The sequence below is a fragment of the Piliocolobus tephrosceles genome, chromosome 14 (genome assembly GCF_002776525.5).
Source record: "Piliocolobus tephrosceles isolate RC106 chromosome 14, ASM277652v3, whole genome shotgun sequence".
NCBI classification, from domain to species: Eukaryota; Metazoa; Chordata; class Mammalia; order Primates; family Cercopithecidae; genus Piliocolobus; species Piliocolobus tephrosceles.
This window is the reverse complement of record NC_045447.1, coordinates 95,518,868-95,541,635: the sequence shown is the minus strand read 5'-3', so window position 1 is coordinate 95,541,635 and position 22,768 is coordinate 95,518,868. Positions and strand designations below refer to the sequence as shown.

At 42.1% G+C, this 22,768-nt stretch overlaps 1 protein-coding gene across 10 annotated transcripts in view; it reads left to right on the top strand.

Moving 5' to 3' along the window:
- TLE1 (TLE family member 1, transcriptional corepressor) overlaps nucleotides 1-22,768 on the top strand; it is a 105,166-nt gene that overhangs the window by 28,536 nt on the left and 53,862 nt on the right. For 5 of the 10 annotated variants that reach the window (XM_023213353.2, XM_023213358.2, XM_023213361.2 and 2 more), the window contains exons 5-6: nucleotides 7,191-7,253; nucleotides 8,912-8,986. The exons of 2 other annotated variants lie outside the window; for them this stretch is intronic. In XM_023213353.2, the coding sequence (XP_023069121.1) occupies nucleotides 7,191-7,253; nucleotides 8,912-8,986 (138 nt within the window). Of the gene's footprint in view, nucleotides 1-7,190; nucleotides 7,254-8,911; nucleotides 9,017-22,768 lie in introns of all 10 variants that reach the window. 3 more of the 10 variants (XM_023213351.1, XM_023213352.2, XM_023213357.2) reach the window with 1 other exon arrangement.

The window sequence follows — 22,768 nt, the reverse complement described above, 5'->3', positions numbered from 1 at the left end:
CCCGGGAGGAGGAGGTTGCGGAGAGCCAAGATCGCGCTGTTGCACTCCCAGCACTCCAGCCTGGGCAACAAGAGGGAAACTCCGTCTCAAAAAAAAAAAAAAAGGCCGGGCGAGGTGGCTCACGCCTGTAATCCCAGCGCTTTGGGAGGCCAAGATGGGCGGATCATGAGGTCAGGAGATAGAGACCATCCTGGCTAACACGGTGAAACCCGGTCTCTACTAAAAATACAAAAAAATTAGCCGGGCGAGGTGGCGAGCGCCTGTAGTCTCAGTGACTCCGGGGGCTGAGGCAGGAGAATGGCGTGAACCCGGGAGCGGAGCTTGCAGTCAGCCGAGATGGCGCCACTGCACTCCAGCCTGGGCGACAGAGGGAGACTCCATCTCATAAAATAAAATAAAAAAATAAAACCGTACATGTACTTGAATTGTATACTTACCAACATACGATTTTGTTTTTATTTTTTTGTGAACAGCCTTTCTCTAGCACTGTTTAGTAATGGTTTATGTGGGTGCACCTTGGCCATTGAATTTAGGGGTACATGGAGATTTAAGTTTTAGTTCACTGAGGCATGACTCTGAAAGTATATTAAGTATGTACCCTCACATCAGTTTTAGTAGGGGAGGTCCAGCAAAGAAATGTGTCACAGTATTTAGTAGGAGTCGTGTTCTCCTAATGCTTCCTATCTTGTTGTGTTGAGAAGGCTTTTATGTAGAAAGTGGTTAAGAAACTGTATGGAAGCTTTCTTTGTATGACATGGTGATTTTTAAGCACATAGGTTTAGTTTACCAAATGACAGTAAGTGCTTTGGAGGATCTTGAAGGACCTAGAGAAGAGTGTGTTTATTGGTGTTATGGGGGAAAGGCAGCTTCTCAGTGAATTTGAGGCGGGCCTTGAAGGATTGGGAAGAGCTCTCATGTTTGTATAGCACTGTGGAATAGTATACCTTAGCTTACATACCAGCTCATCAGCTCACTCAATTTTGATGAAACTCTGAAGTAGATTGGTGGTAATCCTGTTAAGAGACCTGGGTGGGACCCAGTGGTTTAAGTGACTTAACATAGAACACCTTACGTAGTAGTTTGCCAAGTAGATTGCCATCATCTAAAAACCAATTTTTGGATGCTGAGGGCTAAGTGTATTACCATATGCGAATCAGTGAGAAGAGCTGGCATGGGTAAGGAGAATGAAAGACTGTTGTAGACAGGTAATTTGGACTCCTGCTTCCTGCTGCGTCAGTAGGCGGTGGCCATCCATGAAGAAAGGCTTGTTGCTGGAGCCTTCATCCTGCTGCTTACATTTCTGGGTGGAGGGTTTCATGCAGATTTGGTTTGTGGATAGCTCTTGAATGCAGATTTATTGTTGTTGCCTTATATCAAAAATCTAGGCACAGGGAAAGTTTATAAGCATTATGACTTAGCAGGTACCAAATAAGTCTTCATCATTGGGTAGGAAAATGATTTCTAGGTAGGAAATACAGTTAGCCCTCAGTTTTTCACTGGAGCTGTCTAGCCTTTGCAAGAGGTGGAAGGCAGCATGGTCAAATACCCGGGTTAATCTGCCAGCACACTCCGATCAGTAATAGAAGCATGGGTAGGAGTCATGAGAGGCCGGGCGCGGTGGCTCACGCCTGTAATCTCACCACTTTGGGAGGCTGAGGCGGGCGGATCACAAGGTCAGGAGATCGAGACCATCCTGGCTAACACGGTGAAACACCATCTCTACTAAAAACAGAAAAATTATCCGGGCGTGGTGGCACGTGCCTGTCATCCCAGCTACTTGGGAGGCTGAGGCAGGAGAATTGCTTGAACCAGGGAGTCGGAGGTTTCAGTGAGCCGAGATGGCTCCACTGCACTCCAGCCTGCTGACAGAGCAAGACTCCATCTAAAATAAATAAATAAGTAAATACATTAAAATAAAGTCATTAGGAGACTTGTTAATTTGTGCTAAATTAAGAATCTTACCCGAATACTCTTTTGTTGAAGCAAGAGATAATACCAAGAATTATTGCCAGTTTTTATGCTGCTGCAATCCAGATTATTTGAAGGGAAGATGTTCATGAAGCCTCTTGGGGAGCTAGTGATGTTTTAGGACTCACAGAGCATTGTCAGGTAAGCTCTGTACCCTCACCTGCCAGGAGGTAGGTTGTGCAGGTGGAGGAGCCAGGGTATTTCAGAGGACGTCAGCGCATTTTCCGGGGTAAACCAGCTTGTTAGTAGAACAGTCCAAGACTTGGATTTAGATTTTCTGACTCAAAAGTCAAGCTGGCTCGTCAGGATAGTTTTAAGATCAGGGTTTAGAGACCTGGCAGACAGAGGGGAAGTCTTGTAACACTCTCCTTTATTACTCCTATTTGCTGCTTCTCCAGACCATTTATGTAGAATTTCCAGAACATATGATATGGCTTTTCATGTTTTTCATCAGGTTGAGCTTTGATTTCTAACTTTTCTTCCTCCTGTTTCAGGCTTATCTAGTCTAACCCAACTTACAGTACAGTTGGCCCTTTGTATCTGTGGGTTCCGCATCTGTTCAACTAACCATGGTTTGAAATTTTTTTTTTTTTTTTAAACATTGCATCGGCCGGACACAGTGGCTCATGCTAGGATTATAAATCCTAGCACTTTGGGAGGCCAAGGCAGGTGAATCACTTGACATCAGGAGTTTAAAATCAGCCTGCTCAACATGGTGAAACCCCGTCTTTACTAAAAATACAAAAAATTAGCCGGATGTGGTGGCACGTGCCTGTAATTCCAGCTACTTGGGAGGCTGAGGCAGGAGAGTTCCTTAGAACCCGGGAGGTGGAGGTTGCAATGAGCCGAGATCGTGCCACTGCACTCCAGCCTAGGCGACAGAGCGAGACTCTGTCTCAAAAAAAAAAAAAAAAAAAAAAAAATTGCGTCTGTAGTGGACATGTACAGACTTTTTTCTTGTCATTTCCTAAATAATACAACAACCATTTACCTAGGATTTACATTGTATTAGGTAAGTAATCTGGAGATGATATAAAGTGTATGGATAGATGTGCATAGCTTATATGCAAATACTATACCATTTTGTATAAAGGACTTGAGCATCCTTAAATTTTGGTTTCCATGGAGGATTCTGAACCAATCCCCCACTGACAGCGAGAGACCACTGTATCGTTGCCTTTGCTTTTGTATGTATTTCTTTTCTTTATTTTACTTTTGATTAATATTATTAAAGGTGTACAAGTTCATTTCATTCAGACTCGATCTTAACTGTCCTCCGACCATGTTCAAGTCTACTTTGACGCCGTTCTAGGTAGTAACACATAGTTGTTATCATAAAGATGAGGGCATCTTTTCTTAAACCAAAATAAAGTCCAGCTAAATCAAATAGTTAAATATAAAAATGCAGCCATAGCACACTAGAAGAAAAGTAAGAATGGCTTTTATGATATTGGTGTGTTCTAATCTTTATCTAAAGGCCAGGAGCATAGGAAGAAAATGCTTTCGTTTGACAACATAAAGACTTAAAGTTCTATACAGCAAAACATTCATATTAAGCAAGGTTGAAAGACAAGTGGCAAGCTGAGCAAACTCTGATAAAGGGTTAATATTTGTCTCATGCAAGGAAGCACCACCAAAAGACAAAAATGATTAAACAACAATGGAAGAATGGAGAAGGGAAACATAAGAGTGGACCAATAAATACATGAAAAGATGTTTAACTAGAGGAAGAATTCAAGTAATGCAAATAAAAATGAGGTCATTTTTTAATCCATTAGATGGATGAAGATTAAAGAAAGGTCAACAAAACCCAATATTGACACTGGGTGGGAACGCAGGCACGGCACCCTCCTAAACTTGCAATAATTGGTACAGCTTTTCTTTTTCTTTTTTTTGTGAGACGGAGTCTCTCTGTGACTCCCAGACTGGAGTGCGGTGGCCCGATCTCGGCTCACTGCAAGCTCCGCCTCCCGGGTTCACACCATTCTCCTGCCTCAGCCTCCCGAGTAGCTGGGACTACAGGCGCCCGCCAGCAAGCCCGGCTAATTTTTTTGTATTTTTAGTAGAGACGGGGTTTCACCGTGTGAGCCAGGATGGTCTCGATCTCCTGACCTTGTGATCCGCCCGTCTCGGCCTCCCAAAGGGCTGGGATTACAGGCGTGAGCCACCGCGCCCGGCCTGGTACAGCTTTTCTGCTGGGCAGTTTGGCAGCATGCATTGCAACTTAAAATATGCATACACTTTGACCCAGCAGTTTCACGTCTAGGGATTCCTTTTAGAGATCTGTGTGGCGGGTTATTTGACGCAGAGTCGTTAATTGTGCAAAATTAAATGAAACATAAATATTCCCTGGTGTCAATAGTACTTAAACATCTTTATGCTTATATGGTGGAATATTTCAAGGTACTTGTTAATCTATATTGACTGGGATGGTGTCCATGACACATGTTTGAGTAACAAATTTTAGAAAGGCAGGGTATATAACGGAAACCCCTTGGTATTAAAATGTGTCCCTCTCACTGTGGGTTTCTGTGCACATAAGTGAGAACCTGGAATGATGGTACCCTAAAATCATCAATATGTTACCCATGCTTATCCTTGGATGATGGACTCAGGGTTATTTGGACTTTCTTTTATATTTCTGTATATACATCTGTGTGCATGTGTATGAGTTCAAAGTGAGCATATATCATTTTAAAAATTGGAAACCTTAAATGTGGATTTCCAAGAAGGGGAATGTACAGAATGTTGCAGGAATATGTGGTAGGTAGGGAGTTGGGAGCAAGGACCTAAGTAGGATACCCACCAAAGGCATCTCTACTCCTTTACATGCACTCAGATAGTGCAGAACCCTGTTGCAAAGGAGAGGAAAGCCTTGCCCATGCTTTCGAGGAGAGCCATGACCTTGAGGTGGCTTGAGTAGGTGGCTGTGATCAAATGAACTGGGTGGGGCTGACCCAGTTCTGTTTTTGTACCTGGTACAGCTGCACCCTTTTTGCATATATCTGCCTCGCTGTCTAAAGCAAGGTCATGCATGGGCTTCCTCTCTTTACCAGTCATTTCCCCTTCTAGTACATTTTGTCCAAGGCATGGTCTGTCTGTAACCTTGTCTCATTGGTGGTCAGGTAGAATTGGGTTGGGTCAGCCTAAATCCAATCTTATAAAACCAAAGACTTTGTTTAGTTAATTCAAATAATCTTAGAAGATACAAGGCTGCTGTTTTTTATATGCTATATGCTTGATTGGGTCAGCCTAAATCCAATCTTATAAAACCAAAGACTTTGTTTAGTTAATTCAAATAATCTTAGAAGATACAAGGCTGCTGTTTTTTATATGCTATATGCTTGATTGTAAAGTTCCTGGGATTTTGTTTCTTTCTTTTTTTTTTTTTTTTTGAGACAGGGTCTTGCTCTGTCGCCTGGGCTGGAGTACAGTGGCACAATCTCAGCTTACTGCAGGCTCAACTTTGTTCCTGGGGTTTCTACTTTGTCTTTTTCCATTCTCTATTTCTCAAGGTCATGGACTGTGTGCTTTTAAATTTTTTTCTTGTGATCCTTTTCATTGCTTAATTCAGTAATATAGGTGGCATTTAGTAAGCATTGACAAAATGATGAAATAAATAAGGTCAAGGATGAGCCTCTTTACAGATGACCTTTTTTTTTTTTTCTTTTTTAAAAAAGCAGAACTGGTTCTTCCCAGAGAGAGGAAAGCAGAACTGCTTTGCATTGTTGTAGGGTGTTGGAGGTGCTGCAGGTGGATCCTCCCCTGGGCTAGAAGTAGAGTAACCTCTGTTGCCTCTCTTGCCAGTTTTTGTCCCTTGTAGCAGAGGGACTGCTGTGGATGTGGAGCGGAGCAAAGGTTTTTCCAGCCTTCTGTACTTTTTATATTTTTTGAGATGGAGTCTCACTCTCACACAAGCTGGAGTGCAGTGGTGTGATCTCAGCTCACTGCAGCCTGCACCTCCTGGGTTCAAGCAGTTCTCTGCCGCAGCCTCCCGAGTAGCTGGGATTACAGGTGCCCTCCATCGTGCCCGGCTAATTTTTAGTAGAGATGGGGTTTCACCATCTTGGCCAGGCTGGTCTTGAACTCCTGACCTTGTAATCCACCTGCCTTGGCCTCTGAAAGTGCTGTGATTACAGGCATGAGCCACCGCACCCGGCCTTTCCTGCCTTCTTTAAAACAGCCCGTGCTGTAGACACTGAGGACACCTTTTTGTTTAGCTGACCCCTGGGCCCTGTTGGTGAAGTCTTTGAGTTTGATATTGAACTGTGGTGAAACTTTCAGAATACCCAAGATATCATGACTTGACCATCACCCTCTAGAATGGAATGTTTTTAGTCATGTTTTCTTGGTTTGTTGAAAGTTTGAGACTTAGGGAAGCCTATGAACAATAAAATCCTGTTTCAATTGTACATGAGCTGGGACAAGTGGGAAAGAGGTCAGCAGGTCTTTCTTCTACTCTGTCACCTTAGGCCTTGTCTTTGAAAGCTGGACTGCTTTGACAGTGCTGCGGCTGCAGTGGCTCCTGACACCAGCTTGAATGAACTTGCAATAATGACATAAATGTGTCATGGTGTGCCATCACTGAAAAAGTACACTTGGCCAGGCTCAGTGGCTCCTGCCTGTAATCCCAGCATGTTGGGAGGCCAAGGCAGGCAGATCATGAGGTCAGGAGATCAAGACCATCCTGGCTAACATGGTGAAACCTGGTCTCTACTAAAAATACAAAAAAAAAAAAAAATTAGCCGGGTATGGTGGTGGACGCCTGTAGTCCCAGCTACTCGGGAGGCTGAGGCAGGAGAATGGCGTAACCCAGGAGGCGGAGCTTGCATTCAGCCGAGATCACACCACTGCATTCCAGCCTGGGCAACAGAGTGAGACTCTGTCTCAAAAAAAAAAAAAAAAAAATATATATATATATATAGTCACCATATTAAATGATCATGTAGCCTTAAACCGCCTAGATTTTCCAATTAAATTAAACTACTCATTATCTCTTATTATGTGACCAATAAAGTGTGCAGTTGTGGCTTAGTTTGCAAGTGGGATTAATATCTACTGTTTATCTCAAGATAAGTATTAGTAACATAACCTGGGGAAACCTTTTTATGCACCTTTCCAGAGCAAGGGAGAGGAGGAGTAAAGTGTTAGAGGTATGAAGTTTTACCTTTCTAAACTGATTGTGAAGTATTCTAAATATTTGTATGGCTTTGTCTTTATAGACTGAAATCGCCAAGAGATTGAATACGATTTGTGCACAAGTCATCCCATTTCTGTCTCAGGAAGTAAGTAAAACTGTTCAGCTGTTAAAGTGCAATTATGTTGCTTCTCTGTTTGCAAATTAGCTAGTTTTAAGATGTTAATTTTATCACAAGGAACAAGTGTGAAGAACATCTGTTACAGCTGAAGTGTGTAAACCCCCTGCTAGTCTATCCAGCACATCTGAGGGCACACTGTGGCAATGGTGACAATAGCTCAACCTCCAAATTAATTTTTTTTTTCCTCTGGAAAACTGCAAAATGACTATCCAATGTACAGTTTTGCTTTCTTTACGTAGCATAAGCTTGAGAGCTACTGAAAATTTAGGTGTCCTTTTTATCTTTTAAATAGAAAGCTGTTCTCATACTGACTTTGAAAAATGGTTCCATCAAGGTAGACTTTACTAGGGAAGCAGGTAGTTCTTTTGTGCTTACGTATCAGGCAGTTGTCTTAATACTGTCCTTGAAGGGGTGGATGATAATAGTCCAAAATACATGAACTTACTGAGTCATATGCATGTGTAAGCTATTTTGTTTAGTTACAAAGTCATAGAAGTTTAATCTTAACATTCTTTGAGGGGGGAAATCTCTTTATATGAGTAATCTATGAAATTGACTCAAGACTATTGTATTTTAGCTTTGCCTTGAAGAGTTTACCTTCCTTTTGGATATAAGCTAGTAAATGCTGTAATGTGTTCTAAGTGTGCACGGGATGAATGCGTCTTCACACAGGGTGGAAAGCTTATTGGCCCGGGAGTTGGAATACTGGGTATCCTGGCTGGCATCTGTTGCTCCATGCTGGATGGTCACCATCTCGTTACTGTTGTAACAGCCTCTTCCAGTAACCTTTGTCTGTCTGATGGGACAGTAGATTTGTCTGCCGTTTGAATGTATTAGTAGTTGTTAGACTTTAGTGAGCCCTGCCTCCCAAAGTAAATGTATGGCTTTGTTTTTATTTGTGGTTGGAGTTGGGAGGTGTGGGGTGAGTTTCCATCTCTGAACCGAGGCTGGAGTCCTTCCTTTGCCTTGTGGAGGGTAAAGAATCAAAAGGCTGTAAAAGAATGAGAGGAATTCCAGGAGTTTCCGAAAATGACTGGGGGGTCAAGGTTGATTGATCAGACAAGTGATCAACAGATTTAATGTTAAAGTTTTCGGTATTAAAATGGGTATTTTATTTATTTATTTTAAAAATAGAGGTTTCACCATGTTGCCCACGCTGGTCTTGAACTCCTGGGTTCACCCCGTCTTGGCCTCCCAAAGTGCTGGGATTACAGGCATGAGCCACTGCGCCCGGCTGTAAAACGAATATTTTAAAATTGCTGTAAACTTATGGCCAAACTTATCATGGTGAACCTCTTCTGTGAACAAGGACGATCTTCCAAATTCTGTTCTATTTATTTTTTTAAGGTCCTATATTATCATTCTTTATGTCCTTTTTTGTTTTCTACCATTCCAAGCCAACATTTACAGCCAGAAGTAGTGACTGGTGTTGTTTAGAAATAAAGGGCACTGCCATTCTCAGTTTTTCCCTGTGTTCTGTGAAAATAATTTGTGGTTGAGAAATTCCGCGTTTAAACCCCTCTGCTTCAGCCTGCACTGCACACAGCATTTGACTTTTTGTTGTTAGAATATACAATGAAGTTCTTGGCTGTTGCTAATGCCCTTTCTTCTCCTTGTTTTCAAAGCATCAACAACAGGTGGCCCAGGCTGTCGAACGTGCCAAACAGGTGACCATGGCAGAGTTGAATGCCATCATCGGGGTACGTGGCCTACCAGGTCTACCTCCTACAGTGTGTATAACCAGCTTTCATTTCTTATTAATTTGATGGCTTTATATATATATGTGTGTGTGTGTATGTGTGTGTGTATTTGTGTAGTTCAACGATGACCTATTTGATAAGGGTGGGAGGAAGAGACTTGGGGTGTGCTAAAGTATATGGAGGAAGAGGGCTTAGCATAAGGAAGATGACAGGAGAAGCATTTTAGGAGGGGACAAAAAATAAATCTATTAATTAAAAACATTCTTTTTAAACAGACCGGGGTCTTGGTATTTTGTCTAGTCTGGCCTGGAACTCAAGTGATCCTCCTGCCTTAGCCTCCTGAGTAGCTGGGTCCGAGGGCGGGCACCCCCTTGCCCGTCCTTAAATCTACTTTTAAGTGGGAAAATAAATGTAGTTCATCCTGTGACACCTAAACCACCCTTGCTTCATTAGTCTAGTAAAAGCTTTAGGTTAGAATTTTAAATACTTTCCTCATTTCTGTCTTACAATGTGAGATCACAGTGAGGTGAAAATGAGTCTCGGAATTATCGTTTCATTTAGTTATCCTTGCTTTTTGCCTTTTGCTTTCTGGGGTATTCGAACCTACATAACTGTTGGCTCTTGTTCTTTCTTGTGCCTCTTTCATGAATTTTTAAGTGACAAACCAGTGAAAAGAGCGCTCTCTTGCTGTGGAAGAAGTGTTAATTGTCTGCCCTAGTGCTCCCTGGCCTTTCACCGGGGTTCTGCTCTCCTCTGTTGAGTTCAGTTAGTGCTCCGTGCTGGCCACTGGTTGTCAATCACAAGTCATTTGCTCTGCATTAATGAATCTGGTGAACCGTGCATTCCATCCCCTGCATGAGTTCATCCCCCGCCCCCCACTGCAGAACCTGGGACGGTTCTTATGTGTTCTTCCCCTTCCAGACTAAGCCAAAGAAGGAGCTGAAACAAGGGACCATCCTTTCTGATTTTATTCATATGTGAGTGCCTTGAGCAGATTCAAATCACTCATTTATCAATTTATGTTAATTGCTTGTGAGATGATGCCCTGCTGGTCTTTATAGTTCCCTCAGACACTTTGTAATGATAATTAGACATGCTGCTGTACGGATTAAGAGTGCCATAGTCCAATGACGGCCACAGACAATGGAACCAGTTAATCCATCAGAGCTTAAAATTACATCCCAACTGGAGATGGAGAAAAAACATAAGAGCCAAGGAGGATTAAAGAACGAGCCTCAGCTTGAAAACTCTCCTTTCATCAGTTTCTCAATTGCAGATCTGCAGTTGGGTTGTCTGTGGTAAGCTATTGGCAGTCAATTAGGTGAAATAAACTAGGAGGGTGACCTTCATTTCCTTTTAATAGCTTTTTCCTCCCTGAAATGGGGAGCTTCAGTGGATTTTCAGCTTAAATTTTATTCAAGCTGCTTTATTACACTTGACAGCTTAGCTCTGCATAAACAATTCTCCCTCCTCTTCCCCCCAGATCCAGGCACTGCCTTCCCCCTCCTTCAGTATCACATTTTTGACTGTTACTTAGTGGGCTCTCTAATCACATTCAACAAAAAACACAATTACATCTGCATTTGTCTGCTGCCTTCTGTACCCTTTTCTTGTGTAATGAATTGCTTTATTTCAGAGATCAAATCAAATATTCACTGGTACTTTTGCATGTACTGTGTTTGATTAGCAAAGACTAATAGTGAATTGTACTTGTAACTCAAGCACAGAATTTTTTCACCCAAATGAATGAGGATGGAAAAGCCTGTTTTGATTAAAGGAAAACATATGCAAAGCAGTTCTCAAGTACCCAGTTAAACTTTGTGGAACATGTTTGTTTTCTGATAGACTCTAAATTTCGACATACAATTTCTTGATGGTAAAACTCTGACGTTTACATTCGCAAAGGCACCGCCCAGCTCTCGTGAATCTCCTTCGCACCTCCACTTTAGGAAGGAGGAAATCGTATTAACCAGATGTTCATAGGTAATACCCAGTTTGAGCTGAATCGGAGAATAAAAATAGCAGATCTTTTTCGAAGGGCAAATGAATTTCTAATTTTACAAATGGCTTTAGTCCAGGAAAAATGTTGTGGAGGTTATTATAAAGGCAGGTTAGCTCTGGGTGCCTTGGCAACAATAAAACAAAGTGGTGAATCAGGCGCAATGCAAACGAGACTTAATGCCCATTGCGTGTCTTGGGCATACTGGCATGTGCGGTTTTTATCATTGTAATTTTTGGATTAGTATATGAATTTATGTCAGAAGGCTCTTTTCAAGTTTGTAGTGATCAATAATTATCCCACACCTTAAGTTTCATGCTGTGGCATATGCTTGATTTTTGCTTGAAAGGAATTGTGTGCATCCTGGAAAATCGAAGTAGCATAAAATTGGGTTGACAATTCAGTGGACCTTTGCACCCCTTCATTGAACATGCAGTGTGTCAACCTGTCTCCCCAGAGGGGAGGAGGTACCGGGAGACTGTCTGTTCCTACAAGCAGCAGCTGCGCGCAGAGTAAATGCAGCCTGGTTTGATAGCAGCTGTCAGTATTGTTCAGGGGCCGACGTAGGGTAAAGAACAATGGGAGAGGCCACGCTCTTAGTCTGCATCCACTTTCAGGCTAAGAAAAGAAATAGTAATTTAACGGTTTAGACATCTATTACAAGTGTGAAAGATCATGAAAGAGTACCCTTTAAAATGCAAATGAGCCGAAACATTCTCATTCCCTTTAAGGTACAATCAAGGAGCTTGACTGCTTGCTTGACAGGGCTAAAGATATTTCTCTTTATCAAACCTGGAAAAAGTAAATCTTCTCAAGGACATCCACCTTCTAGGTTAGTTCGAGGTGTGTCTTGGGCCTGCGGGTGCTCTTTGAGGAGGCAGAGAGAGGTTATATTTTGTCTGTGCTTGTTGAGTGAATTAGCAGAGTCTCCATTTCTCACCAGTGTAGAAATTGCAGTTCTCCTGTCTGGCAGAAAATACTGAATTTTAATTCTTTCTCACCGTAGCACCTGCCTTCAACTTACATAGAGTATCGGTGTTTAAGAAAAATAAGCTTCTTAGATATTTGATACTGGAGAGACTATTGAAATATTTCTGTAGACCTTTTTTTAAACAGCTTTGACAGCAAATCTGGTGACTGGCAGAATAATAACTACGGTCCTACTTTTTGAATTTTGCTTCTTACCAATTCTTTTGCTATTAAATGTGTTGTAGTGTTGTCACAGTGAAAAGGCTAATTTATAGTGCAGAGGTGTACAAAATTTGTACAAGGTTTATTTGGTTTGACACATAGCTCACTTAGGCCTTAGAAAACAAGTCGCATTGTGAGAAGGGAACTTACTCATTTGAGACCTTGAGTTTTTAGATCATGATCGTTGTTACACCATAAGCAACATTTTTGTTTGTTTTTTTAAATTTCTATTAAGAATGGTCAAAACAAAATTGGTTATTAAACATTGTAACATCTTATTTGTGGAATGGCTAATGGCTGCCTGAATGCAGGGAGAATTGATTGAAAGACTCTTCAATACCACGTCTCCACTTTATTATTTGGGGAGTTTGGAACCAAAAGCTCTCTTCTACCTGCTCTGATAGGTACTGAATAATTGATTTCAGTTGGGATTGGGATTTCAAATAATTAGTGTTCTCTTTACATCACAGATAATCGAGGGATAATATAGAGAGATACATATCGGTACACATATAGATTTGTTTTTTTCAGTTGATGTCTAATTGTAATATAGTGAAATGCACAGCTTGATTTTTGACACCTATGTATACCCGGTAACCCACATTCCACAGTAAGGGGGTGGTTTCCAGAACCCCAGTGGATTCCATTATTCTTATCAGTTTTTCCCCTTCTCCTAAAGAAAGATAGTTGCTTTTTCTTTCTTTCTTTCTTTTGGCATGTGAAAGAAGACTTAAAGATGGTTGGGGTTTTTTTTTTGGAGACAGAGTTTTACTCTGTAACTCAGGCTGGAGTGCAGTGGCATCATCTCTGCTCACTGCAACCTCTGCCTCCCAGGTACAAGCAATTCTTCTGCCTCAGCCTCCCAAGTAGCTGGGATTACAGGCATGCACCGCCAAACCCAGCTGATTTTTGTATTTTTATTAGAGACAGGGTTTCACCATGTTGGCCAGGCTGGTCTTGAACTCCCAAACTCAGGTGATCCACCTGCCTCAGCCTCCTAAAGTGTTGGGATTACAGGTATGGGCCACCGTACCTGGCCATAAAGATGGTTGTTTTTTTAACTGAAAAAAAGAATCAGTCAATTACATTTTTAAAAATATTAATAGTAAACAGTGGCACAGTTGTATGTTTTATTTCTAACCACCTGTTGTTCCATTTCATGATGTTTTTGGTAATTCACATAGGAATATTTACATTGTGTTGCCTTGGACAAAGCATGGGCCTTGGGATCAGATGGACTTGGAGAGGATGCTTAGCTGCCGTCTTATTAGCTTTATGACCTCATATAGTCAGTTAACTCCTACAATGTCCCCCATCCGTAGATGGTAATACCCTCTCTACCTTCCCTGCTTTTGTGGGGTAAGACCCTGGCTGGCAGTCTTCAGTGAACATGTGATCCTGACCCCTTGAACTGCAGTTTTGTCTGCCTGGTTTTCCTAAGTGCTTGTAGCAGATCCGTAGGTCCAGTTGGTCAAGCCCTGGTCGGGGGTGGTTGTGCGAAGCAGCAGTTCACCCCTTTGTCTTCTTTAGTGGTTACAGGAATGTGGGTGTTTGAGATTGGACCCAGCCAGATGCTCTGCTCCTGCCATTCAGTTGTTGTGCATGAATGACAGGGACACAACAGTGAAAAAGGACGGCCATTTAGCTTTTGATGTACAAACTTAGAAGTTCAAAACCGCAAGAAAAAAGTTAAGTTTGGGGAACAGATGGAGACAGAATTGAGAGCAAAATTGTGAAGACATCATTGCCTTCCTTACCTAACATGAAGAAGAAGGCAGACAGTGCCATTGTGGACACAGAGAGGTTATAGGAATCATTCTGATAAAGCTGGGAGGGTAGAGAGTTACAAGAGATGGCCAGATGACCAGTGGGGATTGTCCTTGCCTTCCACAAAATGACAGGTTTCTATTTGTGGCCTCAGAGCTGACAGTTGGGTACAACACAATTTGAGCAGTTTCCCATGGTAATGCCTGTGAACTTGAGGAGATCAAGAAATTTGGATTTGTTTACATATAACCTATGTACAAGAGAGAGAAGAAAAAAAGAAATTTGGGTTTAGGCAACCTGATTTTTCTTTCTCACTTATTTGGATGTAGTCTGACTTATTTTTCATGAACATAACCTTGGTCAAGGCATATGGGGCTTATATGGGAATCTGTTTATTGATCAGATTTCTGTGTTCCTCCTCTATAGGCAAATCTCTGATTCTGTATATTTTAAAACAACTTAGTATAAAATGAAAAATAAGTCTAGGGTATTTTGTGATGTCTGACTAGATGTTTTCGTGTAGGGGATGGCTGTGAATCCAAACTCCTAAAACATTTGTAGAAGGAGCCTGTCTGTCCCTAAGAGATTGAGTTGTAGACCTAAAGGGCCCTCCACTGTTGCATGAGATGATTGGTTTAAGGATTAGTAAAATGTTGGATTATTTTTCTCCTTTGGCTATAGCTGTCAGCTATCTATGGGATTGTAGTGTGTGAAGTTTAAGAGGATGAGGTTAGCCTCTTATTCTTATGAGTATGCAGTTAATCCCTGGAAAGCCATCAATAACCCAGCCGTAAGTTTCTTTATAAAACAGATTCTCCCTAGGAGAATAATGCATAGCCTGCTACCGAGAGAAGACTAAATAGCTACAACAAACATGGATCTTCTAGCTCTACTAACTTGTATTTAGTGACGTACTCTCTACTTAAATTACAACAATCTAGCCCTTTTATTAAATTTCCAAAGGGAAAGAGCAGTATTGCAAAGAAGTCTTCGCAGCCCATTTCTCCTTTGGTTAAGTTTGTCTGTTTTTACTGAGGGCTCAACTAGGCGCCGGACAAATGCAGAACTTTTCCTCAGTGTCTGGATTATCGTCATCATGCTTTGTAGTTATTAGAAAAGTGTTGAAGCATTTACTTTTTAATTTCCCCACGTATTTCTTTCCTTTTAAAAAATTTTTTAAATTTAATTTTAAGTTTCGGGATACATGTACAGGATGTGCAGGTTTGTTACATAGGTAAACATGTGCAGTGATTGCTGCGCCTGTCAACCCGCCCACATAGTTTCCTGTGATTTTTACTTGATTCCCTGGAATAAAGCATTATATATTCTTCTTTTTTCCAGAAGGAGGAAAAAAGCTTCAGAATAGAAAATAGAGTACCCCATTATAGAAATTACAGCTGTGTATTTTTAAATTTTTAATTTTTGTGGGTACATACTATCTGTATATATTTATGAGGTACAGGAGATGTTTTGATACAGGCATACAGTGTTTAATAAGCACATCATAAAGAATGGGGTATCTATCCCCTGAAGCGTTTATCTTTTTTTTTTTTTGAGACGGAGTTTCGCTCTTGTTGCCCAGGCTAGAGTGTAATGGCACGATCTCGGCTCACTGCAACCTCTGCCTCCCAGGTTCAAGTGATTCTCCTGCCTCAGCCTCCTGAGTAGCTGGGATTACAGGCATGTGCCACCATGCCTGGCTAATTTTGTATTTTTGCTAGAGACGGCATTTCTCCATGTTGGCCAGGCTGGTCTGGAACTCCTGACCTCAGGTGATCTGCCCACCTCGGCCTCTCAAAGTGCTGGGATTATAGGTGTGAACCGCTGCGCCCGGCAAGCATTTATCTTTTGTGTTACAATCTAATGACACTCTTTTAGTTATTTTAAAATTACAATTAGATTATTAAGGTTTTTTTTTTTTTTGAGACAGTTTCTCTCTTCTTTCCCAGGCTGGAGTGCAATGTTGCAATCTCGGCTTACCACAACCTCTGCCTCCTGGGTTCAAGCAATTCTTCTGCCTCAGCCTCCCCTCCCAAGTAGCTGGAATTACAGGCATGCGCCACCATGCCCGGCTAATTTTGTATTTTTAGTATAGACAGGGTTTCTCCATGTTGGTCAGGCTGGTCTTGAACTCCTGATCTCAGGTGATCCATCTGCCTCGGCCTCCCAGAGTGCTGGGATTACAGGCATGAGTCACTACACCTGGCCAAATTCACCTTTTTAAAAGCATATACTTCTGTGGGTTTTAGCATATTCACATTGCTGTACAACATCACGACTATAAAATTTTTCTAGGACGTTTTTGTCACCCTATAAAGAAACTCCATATTCATTACCATTTATTCTTCATGCCTCCTCCCCTGACCTCTGACAACTACCAATGTGCTTATCCATCTCTATGAATTTGCCTGTTCTGGACATTTCATATGAATGGAATCATATAATACGTAGCATTGTATGCCTGGCTTCTTCATGTTTTCAAGGTTTATCCATGTTGTAGTATGCACCAGTATTTTAGTCCTTTTTATTGACAATCAACATTTCATCAATATACCACAGTTGCTTATTCATTCATAAGTTGATGGACATTTAGGTGATTTCCACTGATTGCCTATTATGAATAATGCTGCTGTGAACATTTGTGTACATGTTTTTGTGTGGGCATGTTTTCTCTTGGATTTGTCTCTGGGCGTAGAATTACTGGGTCTATGGTAACTTTATTCACTTTTTGAGCAACCGCCAGTCTGTTTTCCAAAGCGGCTGCATCATGTTACATTCTCCCAATAGCGTATGAGAATTCCAATTTCTCTATATGATCTCTGCCATTTACTGTGCATCTTTTTTATTCTGTGCATCCTAGTGGGTGTGAAGCAGCATCTCCTGTTTTTGATTTGCATTTTCCTGATGGCTAATGATGTTGAGCATCTTTTCAACCAAAACCTGCGTAGTTTTTGTAGTGGATCTACCTTCGCATGGCTTGTCATAGCCTTAATGGCCTTCCGGGGAAATGGGATGAGCAAGGCAGTGGTCGTGCGGGAGGAGTTGGCCTGTGTGGATTAGCTGAAATGGAGAAAGAATAAAGACAGGCCAGGCATGGTGGCTCACACATGGAATCCCAGCACTTTGGGAGGCCAAGGCAGGAGGATTGCTTGAACTCAGGCGTTGGAGACCAGCCTGGGCAACATAGCAAGATTTTTTTTCTACTAAAAATCAAAAAAATTAGCTGAGTGTGGTGGTACGTGCTTGTAGTCCCAGCTACTCACAAGGTTGAGGTGAGAGGATTGCTTGAGTCCGGGACTTCAAGGCTGCAATGAGATAAAATCACACCACTATATCCCACCTGGGTGACCAAATAAGACCCTGTCTCTAAGAAAACAAAGGGCTGGGCGCGGTGGCTCACACCTATAATCCCAGCACTTTGGGAGGCTGAGGTGGGCGGATCACCTGAGGTTGGGAGTTCGAGACCAGCCTGACCAACATGGAGAAACCCCGTCTCTACTAAAAATACATAATTAGCCTGGCATGGTGGCACATGCCTATAATCCCAGCTACTTGGGAGGCTGAGGCAGCAGAATCGCTTGAACCCAGGAGGCAGAGGTTGCGGTGAGCCAAGATCGTGCCATTGCACTCCAGCCTGGGCAACAAGAGTGAAACTCCATCTCAAAGCAACAACAACAACAACAACAAAAAACACCCCCCCAAGTACCATTTTAGCAAATTTCAAGTATACAATACAGTCTTATTAACTAGAGTCTCCATGCTGTACCTTGGAAATCCAGATCTTCTTTATCTTGGGTAGCTGAAACCTTGCACCCTTTGACCAACCTCTCCTCATTTTCCCCTACCCCTCAAGGCAGCCACCATTCTACTGTCTGCTTCTGTGAGTTGTACTCTTAGATTCCACATAGTAGGGAGATTATGCACTATTTGTCTTTCTGAATCTGCCTATTTCGCTTAGCCTACTGTCCTGCAGATTTACCCATGTTGTCACAAGTGGTAGGATTTTCTTCTTTTTCAAGGCTGAATGGTATTCCATTGTGTTGGTATGTACCACATTTTCTTTATCTGTTCATCCATCAACAGACATTTGGGTTGTTTGATATCTTGGCTCTCGTGAATAGTGCTGCGGTGGTCATGGATTGCAGATGTATCTTTGATATACTGATTTCATGCTCGCTCTCTCTCTCTCTCTCTCTCTCTCTTTCTTTCTAGATGGAGAATCACTCTGTCACCCAGGCTGGAGTGCAGTGGCACTGTGTCAGCTCACTGCAACCTCCATCTCCTGGGTTCAAGCAGTTCTTCTGCCTCAGCCTCCTGAGTAGCTGGGATTAGAGGCACCCACCACATCTGGCTAATTTTTTTTTTTGTTTTAGTAGAGATGTGGTTTCACCGTGTTGGCCAGGCTGGTCTTGAACTCCTGACCTCAGATGATCCACCCGCCTTGGCCTCCCAAAGTGCTGGGATTGCAGGTGTGAGCCACCGCACGTGGATCCTGATTTCGTTTTCTTTAGATATATACCCACAAGTGGGATCGCTGGATCATGTACAGATTGAGCAGCCCTAATTCTAATTCTCAGCCAGTAAGAATATTGCACATATTTAAAAATCTGCAAAAAATCCAGAATCCAAACATTGCTGGTCCCAAGCACTTCAGAAAAGGGATACTTAACCTTTTTGAGAAAGTAGTTCTATTTTTAACTTTTTAAGAAACTTCTATACTGTTGTTTTCCATCAGGACTGTACCAGTTTACATTGCTAAGAACAGTGTACAAGGGTTACCTTTTCTCCACACCGTCACTAACACATATCTTGTCTTTTGTTACCTGCCATCTCAACGGGTTTGAGGTGATATTTCTTTCTTTTTTTTTTTTGGAGATGGAGTTTTGCTCTATTGCCCAGGCTGGAGTGCAATGGCGTGATTTCCGCTCACCACAACCTCCGCCTCCCAGGTTCAAGCGATTCTCCTGCCTCAGCCTCCTGAGTAGCTGGGATTGCAGGCGTGCGCCACCATGCCCAGCTAATTTTGTATTTTTCATAGACACTGGGTTTCTCCATGTTAGTTAGGCTGGTCTGGAACTCCCCACCTCAGGTGATCTGCCCACTTCGGCCTCCCAAAGTGCTGGGTTTACAGGCGTGAGCCACCGCGCCCAGCCTGAGGTGATACTTCAATGTGGCTCTGACTTGCATTTCCTTCATGATTAATTGTATTGAGCATTTTTTTCGTTTATCTATTGGCCATTTGTATGTCTTCTTTGAAAAATGTCTGTTTAGGAGGTCCTTTGCCCATTTTTAAATTAGGATACTTATTTTTTTATTTTTGTACTATTGAGTTTTTTGAATGTTAACCTCTTATTTTGAGGTATGGTTTGCAAATATTTTCTCCCATTCCTTAGGATGCCCATGCATCATTTTCTGTGTGCTCCTGCATTGAGATGGGGCCTTTAATGGATTGTTACTTTTGTTTTTATTATTGTCTCCGAGTGGCTGGAGAATTCTTGGCCCTGTAAGCAGTTTCTCCCAGGTTATAACCTTTGCTCCTCTTTACGTGAGCGGCCGTTCACATGATGGGAGGTATTGCGAGAACTCCTGCAGTGGTGTCCTCGGTGTTGGCTGCTGCCAGACAGCTCTTTGCCTCTTGTTTATGTAGCATACCAGTTTTCTTCTTCTTTCTTTCTTTCTTTATTTATTTTTGCTGTCTCCCAAGATAGGATTTGAGTGTTTTAAAGAACAGGAAAATAGCAGAAATCAAGGAAGAGTGATTTGGAGAGAACTGTCAACAAATGCTCCTTTTCACGTCTTTTTTTTTTCCCCTTTAAAAAAAGTGTCTAAATACCGAGTGCTATAAATGCCACTTACTGTCACTCTTAGCATCAGAGGTGCCCTTTAGGGGCATGGTTTTAGTTTGGGTTGGGTTAAGTCTGTGATTTTTATGACATAGTTTTTCTTGGGGTTATAAAGCAGGTGAAGTTTCAGAAATTACAAGTTGATTCCATGGTTGGTGGTAAGGAGCTTAGGATCCGGTGAGGAGAAGGTGGGCATTGGCCTGTGTTTTCATACTGGGTGTCCTTCCCAGTTGTTAGAGGCTACAACAACATGGTGATAAGCCATGTGCTGTGACTGTGTGTAGAAACCACACCATTACGATAATACTCTGAATGTAAACAGCAAAGTCAGTTTCATTATAGTAATATAATTGACCCAAGCTGCACTAAGTAAAATGTGAATTAAAATTCTCAATGCGTGGCTGTTGTTTGACATGGATGAGATCGCTTTATTCCTTGTGGGTTTTCAGTATCATTAACTCAGGGTTTGGCATTTGTTTTATTTGTCTCACTCTCAGCCTATTCAAATGATTTTAGTTAGAGCAAGTGCATTGATCTCTTTATCCCCAAATCTGAACATTTGTCATTCCCTTTAGGGCCCCAGAACACCAGTATGTAAAATTTCCCAGTGTAGTCCTTTCTCAAATTGGTTTGTAAAATACAAGGATTTTTTTTTTTTTTTTTTTTAATTTTTGAAATCGTTAGTGGAATCAGCTTAAGAAAGCAGATGTTCATTTTTTTGTGTTGTGATAGGGTACTCAGATGGCGATGAAGGGACAGTGAATGTGATTGAATGTTGAATAGTATTTTTATTTTTTAAACAAGAATTTGGCAAGTCACTTAGCGTACAAGAACATGAATTCTCATTAATGGCACAGAATCTCAGCTTAGGTCTAAATTCAAGTTAGTGAACCTTAGCACTGTTGACATTTTGGGCAGGATAATTCTCTGTGGTGGGGGCTGTCCTGTGCATTGTAGAATGTTCACAGCATCCTTGGCCTTCACCCACTAGATGCACCAGTAGCATCCTTTTCCCTTCTCCACAGTGACCTCCACACATGGCCACCTGTCCCTGAAGCAGGGAGGGGAGGGGTGTCAAAATTGGTTCTGCTTGAGAACCAGTGGTCTAGAATCATAGCCTGAGAAACCAGCTATATTGCTAGAAACCGTCATTGATTATCAAAAATGCTTTTTCTCGGCTGGGCTTGGTGGTTCATGCCTGTAATCCCAGCACTTTGGGAGGCCGAGGTGGGTGGATCACTCGAAGCCAGGAGTTCGAGACCAGCCTGGCCAACATGGCAAAACCCCATCTCTATTAAAAATACAAAAATTAGCTTAGTGTGGTGGTGCTTACCTGTAATCCCAGCTACTATGGAGGCTGAGGCACAAGAATAGCTTGAACCCAGGAGGCGTAGGTTGCAGTGAGCCAAGATTGCACCACTACACTCCAGCCTGGGTGACAGAGTGAGACTGTCTCAAAAAAAAAAAAAAAAAAAAAAAAAACAAAAAACCGTTTTCTAATCACTTTACAAACTTTTGCATGTGTGTTCTACATTGTATAAATGTACAAGCATTTTGACTTTTAAATACATTTCCTAATTACTATAAACTAATGCTTAGAAGAATAAATTTCCTCATCCTTCCTGTCTTGTTGAAAAAAACATCTTGCAGTTTTCCAAATGATAGGGGCAGATTTTGGTTAGAGAGGACAGATGCAGGCCAGCTATAGTAGCTTACGCTTGTAATCCAGCACTTTGGAAAGCCAAGGCAGGAGGATTGCTTGAAGCCAGGAGTTCTAGACCAGCCTGGGCAACATGGTGAGACCCCATCTCTATAAAAAAATTAACCAAGCTGTGGCCAGGGCATAGTGGCCCACACCTGTAATCCCAGCACTTTGGGAGGCTGAGGAGGGAGGATTGCTTGAAAACAGGCGTTCCAGACCAGCCTGGGCAACATGGTGAGATCACATCTCTATAAAAAAATCAGCCAAGTGTAGTGGCGTACACTTGTAGTCCCAGCTAAGTATGTACTTAGGAGGCTGAGGTGGGAGGATTGCTTGAGCCCAGGTATTTGAGCTGCAGTGAGCCACAACTGTGCTGCTGCACTCCAGCCTGAGTGACAGAGTGAGACTTTGCCTAAAAAACATGCATGTATGGGCTGGGTGTGGTGGTGCACGCTTGTAATCTCAGCACTTTGGGAGGCCGAAGTGGGCGGATCACTTGAGGTCAGGAGTTCCAGATCAGCCTGGCCAATGTGGTGAAACCTCATCTCTACTAAAAATATAAAAATTAGCTGGGTGTGGTGGTGCGTACCTGGAATCCCAGGTACTTGTGTGGCTGAGGCAGGAGAATTGCTTGAACCCAGAAGGAAGAGATTATAGTGAGCCTTGATTTCGCCACTGTACTCCAGCCTGGGCGACAGTGAAGACTGTGTCAAAAAAAAAAAAAAAAAAAAAAAGTGTGCATAAATTCTCCTGATTGGCAGAGCTATTGGGTTTTGGCTGTATAGTAATATCAGTATCACTTTTTCTTAAAATATATTCAAGTAGCATCCATGCTTTTTCCTTTTGTTGAAGGCGGTAAGTACCAGCGTCTCAGGTAAGCCTTGTTGAGAGCAAATGGGCTTCCAAAGACAGATGGGACAGAGGAGCGCTGTCCTTTTGGAGATAGCTGTTTTACTCTTGTAGATTTGGCCCCGCTACTCATTTAAATGAATATTTTATCTTAGAAATGACCCTTTGTGTTTATAATGTTAAGAATGTACTTCTGAGAAAAGCCAGAGCCAACGCTGTTAGGCTTGACTGTTCTTGACATACTTCTTTGGAAGGGAGCTGGGGGCAAGGGATAGCATCCTTTTGCAGATGTATGACAGGCATTGAGAAGGGGGCACAGGAGATGGTACTCATGCAGTCTAAGCATAAACTCCCCCCTGTCACTGCCATTAGGCCTGTTGGTGAGGGTGGATTTGTCTCTGGGTACATAGTATGGCATGTTCTCTCAAGAG